General features: G+C 42.1%; 2 protein-coding genes across 2 annotated transcripts; one reads left to right on the forward strand and one right to left on the reverse strand.

Moving 5' to 3' along the window:
* Positions 1-4,641: 4,641 nt before the first annotated feature.
* On the forward strand, positions 4,642-15,853 carry ccdc33 (coiled-coil domain containing 33). Its single transcript, XM_076089762.1, has 10 exons — positions 4,642-4,776; positions 10,600-10,796; positions 10,923-10,986; positions 13,473-13,668; positions 14,433-14,521; positions 14,637-14,768; positions 14,922-15,015; positions 15,103-15,252; positions 15,407-15,477; positions 15,588-15,853. Exons 1-10 carry the CDS (start codon positions 4,642-4,644, stop codon positions 15,711-15,713), a joined length of 1,254 nt encoding a protein of 417 aa, XP_075945877.1. The 3' UTR covers positions 15,714-15,853.
* An 86-nt stretch (positions 15,854-15,939) lies between these two features.
* On the reverse strand, positions 15,940-19,099 carry LOC142947511 (cholesterol side-chain cleavage enzyme, mitochondrial-like). Its single transcript, XM_076089158.1, is given in 10 exon segments — positions 15,940-16,413; positions 16,496-16,687; positions 16,783-16,861; positions 17,018-17,184; positions 17,261-17,421; positions 17,579-17,782; positions 17,912-18,111; positions 18,255-18,410; positions 18,664-18,938; positions 18,940-19,099. Coding segments are annotated over 10 exon segments (1,614 nt in total). The 5' UTR covers positions 18,997-19,099; the 3' UTR covers positions 15,940-16,290.
* Between the last annotated feature and the right edge of the window lie 28 nt (positions 19,100-19,127).

Raw genomic sequence — 19,127 nt, forward strand, 5'->3', positions numbered from 1 at the left:
GTAATTATAACTAGTAGGCATAACATTTACACATACAGTGAACAAATACACACAGAATGTACTGTACAGTACACACAAAATGCAGAAAATAGAGGTCTTATCCTCTTCAGTTTCTAAGTCTCTGCAGTGAAAATACTCACCAAGGCAATGAAGAAGGTGTTTCATGTTGCCTCACATCAGCCTTGACAGAGTCAGAGGAAGATCTGTTCCTCCTCATACGGTTGTGTGGTGAAGACACTTTTTGAGATGATCAACACTTACTCGGCTGACTAATGAGGTGGATTCAGAAGGGGCAAAGGGGTGGGTTGAATGTCTTTGTTAGACAGGCCTGCAGCCTCTTTTCTTGCAGCCTTGCTCCCAGGGGAGGCCTCACAGACTGCTTAATTGAATCAAGTACACATAGTGCCTCCCCCTTCACGGCTCGGCCCCTCCCCGTACGAGAGGAGCTAGGAGGAGCGCTCTGGCTTTGATGCTTTTGTTCTCCTCAGCCTCATGGACAGCGCCATGGGGCTTCGCTGCTACTAGTTGCCCGCTGCTAGATGGAGAGGCGCATCATCACTGCTGCACTCTGACAGTTGTTATCGCTGCAGATGTTGTCACTACACTCCTCCACTGAGGCAGATGATTGGTCTGTTTAGACTCTGCAACACCATAAATTACTAGTCCAGCTTTGGATAGAGGGAGCTGGCCCAACCAGACAGATCGAAAGGTTCAATAGCCCATTTAATCTGTATTTGATAGAACACAGAGTAACACCCCCACAAAATAATTCATGTCTCAGTGGGCAGGTGGCCCAGACGAGCAGGACAAACAAATGTTCAGAAGACAAGGACTGTGTGACTACGCATAGCTTACTGCCTTGTATTTCCCAGACGCAGACTAAATGTCCTTGGTGCTCATCGCAGCTCAGCACCCTCATTTCAGAGAGGCAGATTGGAATTGTGCTTCAAGGAAAAGTCTGCTTATTAGATGGCCTCCAGATGCCAGGTTAATGAAGGAGCTATTTGTGAGCCAACATTCAAATTACAAGATGCAGAGCGGAGAGTCCGGCTAGAGTCTCATCCTGCTGGCCGAGCTCATTTCTATAAATATCATGTTGTATTTGTTTTCTCCATAAATTGTCTCTTGTGATCCACAATACGTTAAAGGGTTTCTACTGCAGTGCATGGAAATTGGATTTTCTATGTTGGTTTGAATTTTCTGTGTCATACTGAGGCCGCTCTAGGTACAAGTGTTGTAGGTACAAAATAGTCCGGCTGTAACTTTATTTCCCTTTGTATTATTCTTCCAGACATGAGCTGTTATCCTGAATGTGGACCATCCTTCAAAACTAAGGTCTTTCTTTAATCAAAATAAGCCCATTTATAAAACTGAATTGGCTATGAGTAAGGCTCCTAAGTATTTTTACAAGACTCCCTCTCCAGCCAGTAACTCGATCACAAAGCCGTGCCTGGAAAGCAGTATTGCAATGAACTTGGGTCAGATATGTCTAAGAGGCTAAGATGTGATTGTGGGGAACAGCTGGATTAGTCCAGTCAATGTGTATCCGCTCTTAATGATATTAGATAGGAGTCTGGAGAATACCTTCCAGCACACGGCTCTCATTTTGACGAGCCAAAGGAAGGAGATAGTTTCAGTCACACATGATACAGGCTCTGTCTGCTGCACCGTCATTCTTTCACTTCAAGCGTATCAAGGTTACATTACCACTGCAAACCATATTGTTATTTCTTAATCGCCTTTGAATTTCTTTAATATCAGCATTGTTAGCTCTGACCCCAGGGGTAATGCATTGACTATGTGGTGGTATTAAACATCCAGAACCTCTATTGCTCCATGCATTCTCCCAATGACTCCATCTTCCCTGCTTGAGGCACATAAAGGAGGGGTCCTTCTCTCATATTGTCCCTCCCAGGCAAGAGCGCCACGCCCAGTCCAGCTCTGCGTAAGTCCTGCTGCTGGAGTATCAATACTACATGTTGTCTAAACTGTATCTGATGAACAGGAAAGTTACAGCACCTCTGCTTATTGCATGCAACATAACACTTATGATTGGGTTAAGCGATATTAAAACAAGTAGATGAATGGTATTGTTGATTTCACTCACATGCATTATCTGTACTCATGTTAGCTTTATAATTGGAGAGTTATGTATTTTGAAGTATATATTGATTGTAAATCTACATGGGCTTTCAAAAGTCTTCTGACTGAGACTGATCAATATCCTCCCTGAGTACAGATTTCAGATTCATCAGACCTCCTTATATAGTATTGATTTTGTGGCCTGAAAAGACTCTGATTACTTTTTTCTCATCAGTCGGAACAAACAGAAGCTTGGGAGCAGCAGTCGGGTAGATCTGCTGTGCTTTTAGACGTCCACTTTGCCTTTTTGTGACGTGCGACTGAAAGGTGCAGATATGAATATAAAGAAAGGAAGGAACGAGAGGAACAGGATGAAGAGCATCTTTATAAATGTTCTCCTTTGTGTGGGTGTGTGTGTTTTTCGTTAATCTTGGGGTTTCTCTACTTTAATTATCTTTCTACTGCTGGCTAAAATAAAATGAACCCTGCACATGATATCATTCAGAATTGCCATGCATTTGATTGTCAAACTGGTCTCCAAGCATTATCACCACTGACATTATTTCAATAATAACATGTGCATGTGTGAAATCCTTTTATGTATTTTTTATTGGCAGGGCTGTGGTACTCCCTACAGGCAGGACCCCGGGTTCAGATGCAGCATTATGTATGCAGTCCTACTCCAGCAGAGCTGCAGTGTACAGTAATTCTCTGAGCCTGCTGCCGCCGGGCACTGTTGTGGTTTGAGAGTATTGCAGACAGAGGGACGGGAAGTGTGGAACTGTGCCCTGAATAGTAATAGCTTTACAGACACCTTCCACACATTGTAGCTTTGCAGTTTAGACACAGCAGAGTGAGCAGAGTCTCTCAGCACTTCTCACACACAGAGGTTAGTGTCAGTCGATCAGCTGACGGGAGATGAAATGGGGCCACAGTGACATCTGGTGGCTTTGTTTGGTCACTGTGAGGGGTCGTGTGGATCGTGATCGTCTGGTTTTGTTTTGACTGCTTTGGCCATTACAAATAGATTGTCAAGTGAGAATCTACCTACGTTTTAGTAAACTGTGTCAGAAGACCAATAAGTAATATAATTTGGGTTGAAGCTGGCTATTTTAGCTGCTTTAACTGAACTAAAAGCTTTAGAATATGTATTCTTCTTCTGTTATGACTCCAACCACGACTATATGGCTTCTCTTTTCCTCATAAATGCCTTTTTGCCATGCTGTTGTGATTTCCTGTCTCTTTGTGTTGTGCCAGAAATGGAAGGCTTTCTGTAGATAATGTAATCAACAAGGCCAAAGGGCAGTTAGCAATGTCTAGTATACGTAAGTCTTGTGAAATGTAGGCAAAACCGAAATGATACGAGGTGGCCTTGACGGACAAAAGCTGGAGAAAAGGCTGTAGAGCAAACCCGGAATGTGTGGGAGGAGGGATCATTAACGTGGGCGGTTCAGTCTGAGTCTAAATACAAGAGCTGAGAGCTTTAGAGACCTTGAACATTGAGGGTCATCAAAAGCCAAGGTTCTGGTGGCTGTTATATGGAAGAGACCCAAGCACGTGTTTATAATTACCGGCATTTTAATCTGTGTTTCTAATGTATAATGTGGCACTAAAATACCAGAAAGAGACATTTGTGTAAATATCCACTTTGACTACCTCAAAGGTATTTCCTGGGAACCAATCTCTGCATAAAGCACTGCATGATTCTACATTTAGCAGACAGGAGAGTCATTAAAACTGCTCTAACCAGGCTTATTTACTGCTAATTCCTCAGTTGTTTACTTCTTTCTCCTGTAGTTTGCTGATAAGTGCTGAGTGGGGGTGCATGGAGCTCCTTGGCTCCTGTCTGGGGTGCAGGTTGGGCTGCTCTGTTTGAAGTGCCATGCAGGGACCTGTATCTGTACCCGGCAGCCGGAGCACTCCGTAACAGATTTAAAGCTATTCTGCTATTCCCGCCTCACCATAAAATGTGTAACCTCGCAATCGCCTCTGATCTGAATACAGATGTGCTGCCACGGTTGCTTCACAATGAAGCCGTTCCTGCAGTGTCAGCTATTGTCCAGCTTGTCTTGTATCCGCTCAGCTCCAGCTAATGGCCTATCATCTGTCCATCTTAACAGGCCTGCTGAATAACCCAGCCTGGTCATTACAGATCAGAGCATTGTCCTGCACAAAAAAAGGGGGTTGAGGGTTAACTTCTCTATTGCGCGTTCTTATCTGATTTTAGAAACGTAAATGATGTACCTAGAATGCACAATGTCCCGTCAGCCCCACGTGCCTTTGCTTGTCTCGGTCGATGTGGAGCTAATGTAAGTCTTTAACCCTCTGATGGACCCCTGGCTAATGCGATTATTCCACTCTGCACATGACAAATGGTCTTTTCGAAGGTAGCTATGACTGATGAATGCATACCAACCAGCACTCTAAATAGCCATCTTCTCCACAGTAATGTACACGCTGGAATGGGAGCAATTTATGTGGTCATCATTTGGGTCCATTGACCCTTATTTTAATGGCAGTTGCTCTCCTGACCTGTTCTCCCATACTGGGATAATCGAGATGCAGGCCATTTGCTTTCTGACACAAAGTGATCTCAAGATCTCCATCTCCTGGATCTGGGCTGGAAGTCTGCGTTTCTCTGTAAGCTTCGTAATCGCATCAGTCGAGTTGTCTGACCTCAGACCCGGGTTTTCGGTAAGGGGTGTGTGGCTGGGTGTTGACACCATTGCATCACTCGTCTTTCCTCCGGTGTAAATTCAATCCAACTGACAGTCCTGCCAAAATAGGAATGATGTATTACACAACAGGCACGCCTTCCGCTCTCTCATCAATCTTCATGCTCTTTTCACAGCCTCACACGATGTGGCGTGCTTTTAATTTTGAGCTAAGATATAGCTCAATTAATTTGGAGTTGTTTGTTTTTACCGGACAATCGTTGTTATAGCTACAGCAAGACTTTCAACTAGAAGCCTTACTTTTCCGTTGAATAATTTTTCCAAAACCTACTGAAATGTTTGTTAGAGTTTGTGTTTCCTGTTTAATATGCAAAGTTTCATACATATCTCTGTATCTTTCCCTCTTGGGGGTCCCTTTTGGGTACAAGCAACATTAGCGTTTTTGATGTTTCTCTGAACTATTCAACAGCAAGCTGGCTTCGGTAAATGTCAACTGGTGTGTTAGTCATTAAGCTTCGGTTGTATAGCTTTTTGGAAAGGTCATGTTGAGCCGGCGGGGAAAAGCAGTCACTGATACTTGCTGTGCTGTGGCTGACTGCGACATGGACGCCGGCCTGCTGTTGGCGAGGCTTTAGGGCTGGTTGAGATTGCTTCATTGTCCCCAGAGGCTTAGTCATACTGCTTATACATGTTTGATTAGGATCAGGGAATTCACAGGAAGCACAGAATGTACACTACAGTAAACATTAGAGATTCAATGGCCTATACATTCTAGACTTGGTTTGCTTTTTGGTTTTGGGGAATGTGACTAATTTACTGTTCTTAAGTACACATTTTAAATAGTTGCACTTTACTTGCATATTTACATTTTATGCTACTTCTACTGCATACATTTCAGAGTATTTACTCCTGTCTGTGTTTCATTTCTGCAGCTACTTTCCAGATTATAATGTTACATGAATAAAATATGTACTCCGTTTATAAACTACAACACATGGTAAAAGATTAAAAAGGTTGTTTGGAACCACAAGACTAAACGACCTAACTGTATATAAAAATGCTCTATCATGACATTATAATGTCACTTACACATTGATACATCAATATTAACAATACAATTTATAGTATTGGCCACAGGGTCCGATTTTCTGCTAAACTAGTACGTTTACTTGTAATAAGTGAATTTAGCTGATAATACTTCTGTACTTAACTTAAATAGGATTTTAAATGCCAGACTTTTACTTGTAATGGAGTATTTTTACATTGTAGTATTGTACCTCCTTCACCACTGACTAATTACAATGTCAAAATCTTAACTGTAAATACTCGTTAACGCCTAGAGGAAGTCTTCGATTCTGTAGTCTTGCAACTTTATGTCTAGTTCTTCTTTCATGATTATATGCTGCAGTTATGGCTTTGATTGGAAATGTAAAGGGACAGTAAAGGACCCTTGTGCTCTTTATTCTACACTAAAGCCTCAAGGAGAGATTAGGTTTGACCGATTTTAACTGTAGGTAGACGTGATACTGGGGGTGAAACAAGGGGAGGAATTATCTCTACTCATTGCCTTTATAGTAAGTCTCTTGGAATCCTTCAGGGTGCTACCAGCCAGAAGCAAAAGTCAGTTAAATTCACATTTTATATCCGGCGATACTTGAGCTCCTCTTTGCTTCTGGTGAGAATTAAGGGGAGCGCTTCATCGTGCAAGTTCAGTGTATAAGCAGATATTACCAGTTAGTGTGATCTAGTAAAGAAGTTTAAACAATTCAGTAATACTAGATACTTTCAACAATTTGAGGTGTCAACGTGTAGTTTGTTAAAATCTGGAGGTGATATGTTATCTTTCTTTTCACCACCTTACTGTTATTACTGAGCTGTTTGCACTCATTCACCCACACTATTCATTGCGCTCAGGGCCGACCCTGCTTTTACGTGCGCGCCCTGTTTGTTTATGGAGCACTGTGGTTTCACGACGGCATAAGCGGGATTGACAGATGTTGATTTACTGAAAATCCTTGGCTCTGGTCTCACTGTGGACCCCATAAGGTGAGTGCTTGGCTGCCAGCCCCACACGTCCTTGAGTCAAAGCAGCGTGTTGCCCTTGACATACACCCCTCTCTCCATCCCTCCTCTCACTCTGTCGCTCTCTCTCTAGTGCAATATTTTATAAACCTTTTATACTCACATAAAGTCTCAGGGCAGATGTGATTTTATTTTGCTGACAGGGCACAGATATGATTACATGCAGAGCAAAATGTCATTTTCTCAGGGGCAAGCGTTCTATTGAGTAATAGAGTAAATGTTTGGTGACACATTTTGTCGCAGCTGGCTGAAACAACAATTAGTTGAAATTAAATTTAACATAATTTAATCGTATTGCATGTAAAGCCTAAATGCTGATAAATTACCAATTTGACTGAATTTGAATGGGAATGTTCTCAGATATAATTCAGTGCTACAATGAATGAGGACTTTTATTGTTTGGGGTGTAAATTGTAAAACAGAATTATGCATTTTGTTCATCTTTGCATATTTGTTATAACTATGAAATGTGTACAAGTTGTGGTTATTATCTTATGCTATATTACCAATGTCTCTACTGGATATCAATATTAATGAGGCTTTTTAAAATGTTCCCAGCACATCCTGTCCATTTGGAATCGCATCTCCATCTGCAACCACACACAGAGTGTATCACTAGGATCTAGAATATTTGTGAGCCGTGAGAAATTACTTCTCGGAAAACAAAAGTCAAACTATGCAACTCTTGCTTCTCTCTTTTAATCACGTGATTTCTTGAGTAAGACCTCCACTGTTGCAGCACACACTAAAAAGAGGAACCGCTTCACTGCTGTGCGGGATTCCTGTGGAGACCAGAGACCAGCTGTGTAAACCACTACATCCTCATTTCTGTTTTTTATTTTTATTTTTTTCTCCTTTCTGCTTCAGTTCCCCAAAACCTCTTTTACTTGAGTGTGTTTTAGCACGCTACAAGTATTTCCGCTCGGCTTGTCATGTGGATGGCATCATGGGACGGTTGAGGAGGATGGTGCTTTTATAGGAGGGAAGGACGGGGAGGATGCTGAGGTCAAATGCTGGAAAAGAGTGAATTTTGGGTCAGATGAAGGATTGAAAGGAAAAAAACTAAAAGGTGGTGGACGGGAAAGGTGGAATAGAAAGCTCCTGGGAGCCGCCTTGCTCTGGCAGGCTAATTGAAGCTCTGTGTGGCAGCCGGCTCTGAGCTGTCACTCCAATGAAGAGCCCATTTGCTGCATTTTTCAGGCTGTGTGCTGAATTCTGATGATGTTACCAAAGACCCGGACCACAGACAGACACACTAAGACCCCCACCTCCCCACCCCGCATATCCTGCATGGGGACACACAGCCCACTCCCAAGCTCCCCCACAGATCATATGTAACACGGTCGGCGGCATTCTGAACACGAGCAGTGACTGCAAAGCACAAAATGTGGATATCAAGTATTTTGTAAATTTGTCGGGCAATCTCATACATGTTAATGTGATATTAGACTCTGCGGGAAGTGTTTTCACTTGTACAGTACAGGTTTTCCCATGTTGGATTAGAAGAGTTTATGTTTTCTAGCAGAGCACATAGCTGCAAGCATCCAGTGAATTATTTATCATGAATTAAAGCACTCGGTTATGAAAATATTTATCTAAAAACTGAACATAGTGGGCTCTTTATATGCAAAGCTGTAACTGAGATATTCATGCATGTGGTTGTTAGTATTAAATTGAACTGTGTAAACTGGGTTTGGCTACTACACATTGTCGCTGTCCAGTTCTGCCTGGTTGTTAGTCCTTGTATGTTAGATATGTTGGTAGGATGAGGGTTAAAGTTCACTGTCTTCATATGTATTCAGCATCTTTTTTACATTGTTTCCAGGTGATGCTGATCAAGTATATATGGAGATAAAGTGAGTGTCGGGCACAGTATTATATATAATTGATGAATCTTTCTTCCTGCCCCCTCTTTTATCATTTAGTCTCAATCAGACCTGGTTCCAGCCTAATGAGCTCCCAAGCAGGAGAGTTATTGATCCCTGCTATTGAAGGTTCCACATTTGCATATAATCATGTTGTACACACGTAAGTAACTTTTTCTGAAAAGTTCAAATTTTGGAAATCCACCCTAATTTCATTGCATGTCTTTAATCATTTTTACAGTTGGAAATATTTATTTTGCTCAGTATTGGTGATTTGACAACAGACTCACTGAGTTGAGTGAAGCTGTGAATAGATGCTCAGAGGGAGCTACAGGTGCTGCACAGCAATCACTTAGAAATCATTATTCAGTCCTCGTCCAGGCTAGGACAGACTTCATGTGGGGGCTGGTATTTACTGAGCAGAACCCCCCCCCCCCCCCCCCCCCCCTCCATTGATTGTTACACACTGCCTACAGGTATAAAGATAAGGTTTGATTTTGTTTTCATATTGTTAAATAGAGAAGTACAATGGTGGCAGAAATGTTTTATTTAAGTCAAAGTAACAATACAATAGTGCAAAATACTCTGTTACAAGTAAAAGTCCTTCATTCAGAATTTGATTTAGGTAAAAAGTTTTAGCATCAAAATATACTTAAAGTACCAAAATTAAAAGTATTATTATGCAGATTGTACAGTAGTACAGTAATTGCGTGAATGTACAGTAGTGAGTTACTTTCCACCACTGCAAAAGAGGTATTTACCAAACACCAAAAAATAGATTGTCTACCATTGTTTTGCTTTGAGCTCTGTTGAATATGAAACATGGCACTACAGTGGAGCAGGAATCCCTCTTGTCGGCTCGAGAGTTGCTAAAGCTTGTGTTGTGGTTACAGGTTCATTGTTCTGACTTAATGACGGAGCTTCAACTTTTACATCCACCGTCAGTCGCTCTTCTGTTAAGGACTCTGTTGGATTTCTGTTGGATGAAGGCCTCGAAGAAGACAATATCCACTGGCAACCGTGAATCTGTAAAGGTAGTCTGATAGTACGGAGGTATGTGTGTCGGAGGGAGAGCCTGTAGGAGAATAATAGATAATGACTCTTATCTCATGTCAATTCTTTCAATGTGTGCTACCTAGCAACCACGGTCATTAAGTGTGCATTGTATATGCAAGGCTCATACTTGAAGGACTTTAGGGCTACTGACTGAGAGCTCTCTTGTTATAGAGTGGGTACTGTATGCATAGTGATGTAACAGCCTTTATATTCAGGAGATGAAGAGGTAGAACAGGCCACACACAAGCACAGAGAGTACTGAGAGGTCATACAGTAGCTACAATGTTTTTGGGATAAAAGCTTTTCTGTAAAAACACAACTGGTGGATTTAATGTTGACATTGCAGATGTACGGTAGTCCTCCAACATTGTTATGGAAGACTATTCAGCATTTTGCTTGGACAACTAACGGCCAACATTTGAACAGGGTTTCTGTTGTGTATTTGATCCTTGCATGCTATTACATTTGGCTTTTCTGCCTCAAGCTCTGGAGTCCAAGAGATCAATCAAGTTGAAACCCAATAAATAGGAAAATGTCATGCTAAGGAGGTTGATAACCGCTCCCTTGGCTACAAACTGGAGTTGCAGATTTGAAAAAGTTGGTGTTACCTGTAGATATTCTTGGGTTCAATTAGACCCCACAGAGGTCACACCCCCTATTAGACTCAATTTAGAAAAACTATGAAGTATCAATCTGATAAAACAACTTTAAGTATGTTTTTTTTAGTGGTTAAAGAGGGTCTAACTGAGCATTAGAGTGATGCTATTTCTAAGACAGTTTCTAGCCCACTGTGGAGATGCATTTTATCAATGAAGACAATATTTCCTCATCTTCTGAAGGTTGGATACGACCTCCCATCCCATGATGCCCTGGCACAGATCCTACCAAATGGCCGCTGTCTTTTCAAGGGAGCGAAGCCTGAGCTGCACAGAGCAGCCCAACGAGACCAGGAGAGACCAGCTGAGAGGCCTGAGGTGACACAGGCCCACAAACCCGACATAAACCACACCCATCAAGTCCATCATCCACATAAACGGTAAGAAAGACAACTACACGTTATGATCGTTATTGTATGAATGATATTTTGTTACGCCGAAAACAAAGAATTTCCTGGATTCACTTAACTAATGAGTTACTTTTGTTAAATGTGTTCATGCTTTAGACCCCCTCTTCATGACTTTGAGGATGATCCCAACATGGCAGAGATCACCGACCTCCAAACTAAGGTGATAAGACATAATCAATACTTAAACTCTTGAATCACAGAGTGAAGCAACCCCCATTGTCACGTTTAGTTAGTGAACAGTGACACGGGAAGTCCGGATGAGATGGGACATTATGGGAAAGCAGACACGCACAGTTGGTAGACAAAATGGCAGAAAGTCGAATAGATTAACATTTCTCAGACTGATTGCACTCAAGAATCGAGAATGATGAGGCTAAACCCTGTGTGAGGGTGTTATTTATGCAGATCTTGACATTTATCTCTTGTGGCTGTGAGCTTTTCTCTATAATGTCATTTATTTATTTATATTTGCTGCTTAGATTTGTGAATTGGCTGAAACTTTCTATGTTCATCCAGGTAGATTTGTTGTTAATTTGTGTAGAGTTTGGATGATTTTATGATAGAAAAGCAGAGATCTGGGTATTAATTGGACAGTTTCATAGTTTCAGTGCATACATTTAATGTGGAATACTAAAATTGTACATGGACAATGATAATGATACCGGTATGGAAGAACCTAATTAAATATCTCATCATCATCACAGTTTAAATCCAGCTGCCGACGGTCTGTGATGTCTCAAAGTGACAGTATGTATGACAGCAAGGCCACTTTAATGTCTTCCAATCACAGCGAGGGGATGAAACATCCAGTATTCACAGGCAGAGACAGAAACTCTGCTTTTATTTTTGACACATGATGGGACTTTCCAGACTCATCACAGGGAGCCGGCCGTCCCATCAGGCCTGTGGGCCCCCCAGCAGAGACACCATCTCATCGACAGTCATGATTGTCACCTCGCCCCTGCCCTTTCAATTAGATGCTCAATTTCACCCTTGTGTCCCACGGGAGTCACAACCACACCATCCGAGATTGGAATCCCCTAATCGTCGCCCCCTCCTCATACATGCAGCTGGACCCTGCTCTCAGTCTCCATTCAATTCTGTCTATTGAATGTGATAGCGGAGCATGTGACAGAGCAGAGAACAATGAACACGTAGAAGCTGCTAGACAACACGCACGTGCCTGACACAGAGACATGATAACAGAGCTCTGCAGCAATACGATTCTGAAGCTAAAGTCAGTGAGGAAGGGCAACACGAATGTGAACAGAAAGGAGAAAATGTACAAGAAATACATTTTTGTATTCAATGTTTTTTCAGTCTGTCTTGCTGAAATACTTCCATGGATATGGCATGAGTTTTGCCTTTATATTTCAGCAAATGTGCTTTGAAAGGAGGACGCTCCGTCGATGCACAACGAGGATTCATTCTGCTTAAAGCTCCCATGACAAAGGAGCTTCACAGGATTGGGTGTTATTGTCCCTTTGGATTTGAGGAGCTGGAGTCAGGAATTCATTGTAACCTAACCTTAGACAATCGGTTACAAGAGCATCACACTTTATGGCATAATGTTCTCTTTTGGCATCCAGTTCTCATGTAATGTGCTTATCCGAACCCAAGAGAAATCAATTATTCATCGAGATGCTGAGACGTCGTGATAAACTGTTCATGCAATATGTACTTGCTGCTGGAATGTTTTTAAATGATCTTAGTGTACAGCAATGTGTTGTCGACTACATCCTGGAGGATCATTTAAAAAGATGGCTCTGAAGAGACATCTAGTGGTGGTGATCACATAGAACCACTCGGCTTTAAATTGTGTCCCATCAGATATAATATAGATATAGTATAAGATAATAAGACGGTAGTGCAGAGTGCAAGTATGCTGGAATTCATTTTTAATTACTAATGTAACAGGTTGCTTATATACATGACATAGTTGGATGTGCATAGTATATACATGCATGTCAGTTTACAGTATATTCAGTAAATACAGAAGCTTAGGTTTATATTTGGTCGTGATATGTACATGTTACAAAAAACTGTATATATGTAAACGATAAAATATAAGATACAGATTAATTGAACTGATCTTTACTGTCCATCAGAGTGACGGCCTACAGGAGGCCCTATAGTGCCCTATAGCTCCTAGAAGGGAGAAATTTAAACGGGTTGTGTCTAGGGTGATGAGGGGACTGCAGTGATGTTACCGGCCCGTTTCCTGAATCTATTGGTGTGTAAGTCCAGAATGGAGGGCAGGCTGGCACAAAATATTTTGTGTGCAGTCCTGATGGTCCTTTGTCTGTCCCTGTCCTGTTTGGTGGCTGATCCAAACCACACAGTGATGAAATGGATAAGCAGCTCCTGTGGCGGGTTGAACTTCCTGAGCTGGCACAGGAAGTACATCAAGGTGTTTCTGGATATTGGATTACAAATAACCTTGAGGTATTCAATTATGTGGGTAGTTTTTAGTCATCTTCTCCCGTAACACCATCCTGAATGGCACACATGAAACTCAAACTGGTACCGTGAGCTCTACAGGGGATTCGCTTTCAAAGATTATTAAAGGGATTAGGTTAGTCTTTTATTATTATTAATTACATTAACAAATATCCCATTTCAAGCAACTGTCGTCCTCTCCATTAGGAGATGGAAAACTATCGTTCAGCCATGAGTAGGATGGCTGAAGACATCATAGCCCTGAGGACACGGGTGGTGACGTTGGAGGCAGAAAACAGTCAGCTCCGCACTGATCTGTCTCTGCAGCAGGACCTCGGCCGAGACCTGCTGGATGACACAGACATTGACGTCATGACCAAGGCTGAGATTGCTGACCGTATAGGTAAGCTACAGCATAGCACTATGGTTTAGTTACTCGACCACATATTAGCCATTCATCTACATCCAAAATGTGCCTGAACCAAAACCATGCAAAAGTAAGGATTTACATCCTTTCACCAAAAGTTCTGCAGACTCGGTAACGTCAGAAAGTTGACTATCCAGCCAGCAGTCCATGTTGTTATGGATTTAAGGGCATTTCATTGGCAGACGAAGTAGTGATGGTGAAAGGTGGCTCACTGTGTGTTTGCTAATCCTTGCGAGTGTCTATTCCCAAGCAGACTGTGCCGTTTTGTGATAAGGCAGCTCATTTAGGCCACGGACCCTGATAAGCTCTGTGGGTAGTGCCTCCCTTATCTCCTGAAGGACAGTCTGTGACCCTCAGTGAAAGGATGTTCCTGAAGGTCCCGCTGCTGGCATCAGAGTAAAGGGACCAGATTTGAGTCCCATCCAACAGACACTCCATTACATTTCAAAAGCTTTATTGATGGCTGTTTTGATCATCATAGTTCAAATATCTAAGCCTCAGAACTGACATAATAATCATTCTAAATTTGAAAAGTCATTGAAACTTAACTTTTTATTCTTTACAGATAAGTCAAAGCTTTGACAAACTCAAATGCCACTTTCTGATTTAGACATATGGATGTAGCCAGAAAAAAACGGCACATTCCTACACCTATAAAAATCTGCACAAATAACTAGCACATGTATTATTTCCGCGATGTACGCTCCTGTGTGTGATTTGTATTCCTGTTTTATTTTAAGCCTCTCTGAAATTCAAGCTAGCCAGTGAGACCAGTAAGGCTGCCTCTCAAAGGGGCAGGATCCAGCAGCTGCAGAATGACTTGATCAAGGTTAGAAGATGCACATACACATGTTACACAAATACAACTTAATTCATTCATGTCGGTGTGTACCGAGTGTTTGTATAGTTTTCTACTCTACTAACATGTTGTGTGTGTTGTGCAGAAGAATGACAGTGAGAAGGAGCTACTACGACTTCAGAGAGTTCACCAGCTGCAACCGGAGAATCTGCAGCGCCACCACAGTCACTTTGCAGAGATGGCAACTTTGGAGGTCACAGTGAAACAGCAGGAAAAGGTGAACAGTTAACTACAATGTCCGCTCTACACTTACTGGTATACCCATCTCTATCACAACGGGGAATGCTTCTTTCTATGAATAATAGCTTGAAATGTATGTTTGGATTATATCCTGTGTACTTGTGCCCCCCCCCTCCCCTTTTTTTCTCAGGTCATTGAGAAGATGGAGAAAGCTTTAGATAGCAAACTCAGAGAGAAGAATAAACAGCGTGTTGATAAAAGGCTGGTGGTGAAAAAGCAAAGAAGTAGGATTCAGTGTGGTGAAGGAACAATATGTTTTTTGTTTTTTTAAAGCATTTGCAGAAGCCAGAACATCCCCTCATGCTGTGCAGGGGAGACTGGCCGCAGAAAGGAAGAGATAGATTTGGCCCTGGCAGCAGAAAACACTTGTCTCAGAGGAGAGATGGACAGGATGCGGCAGCAGCAGCCTGCTCCATTCATCATACAGCAGATAGCACAGGTACTCCTACACATTCAAGCCAGTATTTACACAGTGTGATGTAAAAATGGTGTACAGTTCAGATATGGTTGGTGGAATATATTTAAAAATTGTACCACCCAAATATTGTCTTGCAGTTACTGAAATCTCTATTTGTCTTGTGTCATGTTCCCCTCAGACAAAAAAAGCACCGCCAGTCAAGGAGAAAGTGAGTTTACTAAATAAACTGGAGATGGCCGAGGCAAGAGTCCAAACACTGGAGGCTCAGGTGAAAATACAAAGAAAATAGATAAATCTATTTGCTTTATTAACTTAGGAGTCACTGATCAGTCTTTCATTCGTGGTGAAGTGGAAGTTTTGGCTTTGAATTTATTACAGCTGAAGGGGAACTCTAAATTATGGGGGAGACAGAAACAAGAAATGTTGACCAAGCTGAGTGAGCACAGGCATAGCTTTGTCCGGACATCCACCGCAATCCGACATAATGTTCCTTCGGTCAGTTGAGTGCAGTTAGCCTTCTTTTTACATAACGCTGTGTGTAATTATTTTATCTGCTTCTTACAGAGATCTGTATCAGAATCGTTATATCAGCAAAGCAGACGCCTGTAAAATGACATAACAACTGAACTATTTACCCAGACTAAACGCACACACACACAGTTTTCTTTGATTTAATGTTAATATATGTTGATATTAAAATATGTAATAAAATTATATATTACAAGACATGTTTTGAATCAGTTGTATTATTTTATTCATAGTTTAGAATATGTCACCATTATACATGTGGAATAAAGCATCTGTACATTCCAGGTTTTTTATTATATTGTATACACGCGCTACACATTTTCATCATTGTTCAAATTACTCTCCGAATATGAAACAGTACATATAGTTACTATTCACTGGTTATTGATTCATGCACGTTTTGGGCTTTTTCTTTCCAAATGTTTTCTTGCTGTCCATCAACATCTAAGGTTGGAAGATCTAACTTAGTGTTTATATTGTGGTGCTTTGTGAAGCCCTTCCTAGAAATGAGCCTGGCTTATCATGCACCACAGATTGTCTCTCAAACTTGGCATTACCGACTAGCCTGTAGAGGCTTCAAAGTCAATATTATAGGTTTCTCTGGTAAGAGAATGAGCTCAAAGGTACTCTGCACTTCCACATGGCGCTGTTTCTCCACTCGGAAGTTCTCAAGCATCTGCAAAGACAGAAGAGAATGCACACAGTTAATATGCAGTGTAAATGAGTTCAGCGAGTACTTTATTCTCTATATATCTCACATGGATAAGGAAGAGTTGCATCTCTGCCTCGGCTATTCTGCGTCCTAAACACTGACGGGGGCCGAAGCCGAAGCCCAGGCTCCTGAAGTAGTGGGCCTCTGTCCTCAGCCAGCGGGAGGGCTGATACTGCTCCGGACGAAAAAACACTTTGGGGTCTCTGCCCATTGCATACAGTCCTAGCTGAACCAGAGTCTAAACACAAACACAAAAAGGTGAACAGGGCCCCAACACTATGCTTAACACTTGCTTAGTGTTTGTAACAATTTATATTTTTAAGTGCCTCTCACCCCAGCCGGGATGTGGTAGTTTTGAATAATGATATCTTGTGTTATGTATCGTTGCAAGCTCACTGCAACTGGGTGTAACCTGAGGGATCACAGGGGGAAATCTACATTAAAGGACAAAACTACAAAAGGCCATTTTCAGAGCAACTATGAATTAGTGGAAACTATTCCCTAAACAACTGACATCTAACATCTCTACAGTATCATCACATATCTGACACTGCCATTTTTTTTACACCTCAGTGTTTCCTTCAGAGCTCCTTTGACCAGTGGAATCCGCTTCAGCATCTCCAGCATGTCTCCCTGGCTTTCAACCCGGGCTGCAGCCACCTCCGCTCTCAGCTCCTCCTGGAGGTTGGGGTGCCGAGCTAGTTCATACAATGTCCACAGCAGCGTTATAGAAGTCTGAAACACACAAACAGAATTATGCAGAGAGCCAAAAAGAAGTCACATTCTGGAAGATAAATATTGTTTTTCTTACAGTATCCACTCCTCCAGCCATTAGCTCAGTGACACTGGCCTTAATGTCTTCAATGGACAACTTGTCCAGCATGAGCAGGCTAGCCAGGACTCCTGGGTATTTCTTTGGAATGCCATCTTCCTGACGCAACTGCCTGTAGATGTTGTGAATGCAGCGGTCCGCTGATGCACCAAAACAATATCAACGAAGTAATAAACTGCTCCACATACAGTGCAAACATAAGAAATAGAAAATGTGATTTTCAAATAACAGAAGTGAGAACCTTGCCAGTGAAAGCAATACTTCAAATGTTCATCCCGTTTGTTTTCTGAGTCCTACCTTGGTTGAAGATGCCATCCCAAGCCTGCACATGGTCCCGCCACACCTTCGCTCCAATCCGCCTCAACAGAGCGGGAGGTATGTACAGCATGGGTGAGGTAGTCTTGAACATGAGGGTGATGCAGTCAATGAAATGTTGCGCTTCAGGATCGATGTAGTCCAGCATCAAACCCAGACGCTCCCCATACAGCACTGAGCTCACCGCTGTGAAGAACAGAGCAAACATGAGACAAAGATGAGCAATAATATGGGTGAAAAAAAAAAGGGCACTTACCGAGACACTGAGTGAGATAAATTCTACACGGAGATAAAAGTGGTTAAAGTCAGACTTACACTCCAGTGCATATTTAAAGAGCTCTTGAGAAAGGTCAGTGGTCCATTTGTTCTGGCCATTTCGCTCGATCTTTTTGTGAATTCTGGCCACAAAATCCTGCCCCACTTCGTCCAGCAAAGGCACAAAGTTTTCCAGCACCTTTGGGGAAATCACCTCCTTGTTGAGAATCACACGGTTTGATCTCCAGTCTTCTCCATCCCTGTGAGAAGATTGTCCGTTAACTTCAACTAGCGAGGAAATTAATAGTCACAGCAGCACCAAGCACCCTTGGTTCCACGAAAGTGTCGAAATTTTGGTAAAACAGAGTTTATACAGGTAGATCGGGATAATTAGAGCACGTACTTTAATAGAACTCCATATTTGAGATTCCTGTAGTCTCTGTATGACGTCCAGGCTTCAACTCTCAGCCTTTTAGGATAATGGCCCTCCGCTTTGAACAGGATAGCAGCATCTTCAGGATTGATGATATTCACACTTTCATAGTAACCTACTTTTTCTCTGACATACAGAGAGGAAAAAAAGGGTTGGAAATACCATATCAGATGTTTTCAGAAAACATGACCTTGTGATTTTTCTGTCACAAATACTTAAAACACAAAAATGTTTATATTTGGGCCAGAACATTCATTTCAAACTGAACTCATTTGTTTTGTCTACTTACGTTACTGTTTACTTAAGATAGACCTTGATGATAAGTGTCATGCGGAATCATTTTATTTAAGAATTATGCAAACTGCTTTGCCTTCCGTACCTGTAAATGGGTCCAAAAGTGTTGAAGTTCTGTAACATGATGCGGTGAAGGTTTTTGAAGCCATCCAGTTTCCAAAAATTGTACAAGTTGGCCACCCCATTTTTCCACAGTCCAGGAATCTCACTGAAAGGCTTGACAATGCTGCTGCTCTCCGAGTACACCTGTCTGACCACCGGCATACTGCTGCCGCAGCGCACACCTGTTGTCAGCTCTCCTATCCAGGACAGGGGCACCGTCACGGGGCTGCGCCACACACTCCACATGGCCATCCCGACAACAACAATTCTCGCTCTGCTCTACCTTCAACAGCTCCGCTGGCTCTCCCAGGGACATCTGGTGCAAAACAAGTAGGCTGGTCTAAATAGTCTGCCCCACTTTGCTGATCAAGGCTCTCCAGTTGAACACCACAGTGAATTCAGCATTACTTACTGAATATGTAATCTTGTGTCATAGCACCCTGCAAT

This window comes from Anarhichas minor, unplaced genomic scaffold (assembly GCF_050575085.1).
Source record: "Anarhichas minor isolate MPS153535 unplaced genomic scaffold, ASM5057508v1 ptg000011l, whole genome shotgun sequence".
Lineage (NCBI taxonomy): Eukaryota > Metazoa > Chordata > Actinopteri > Perciformes > Anarhichadidae > Anarhichas > Anarhichas minor.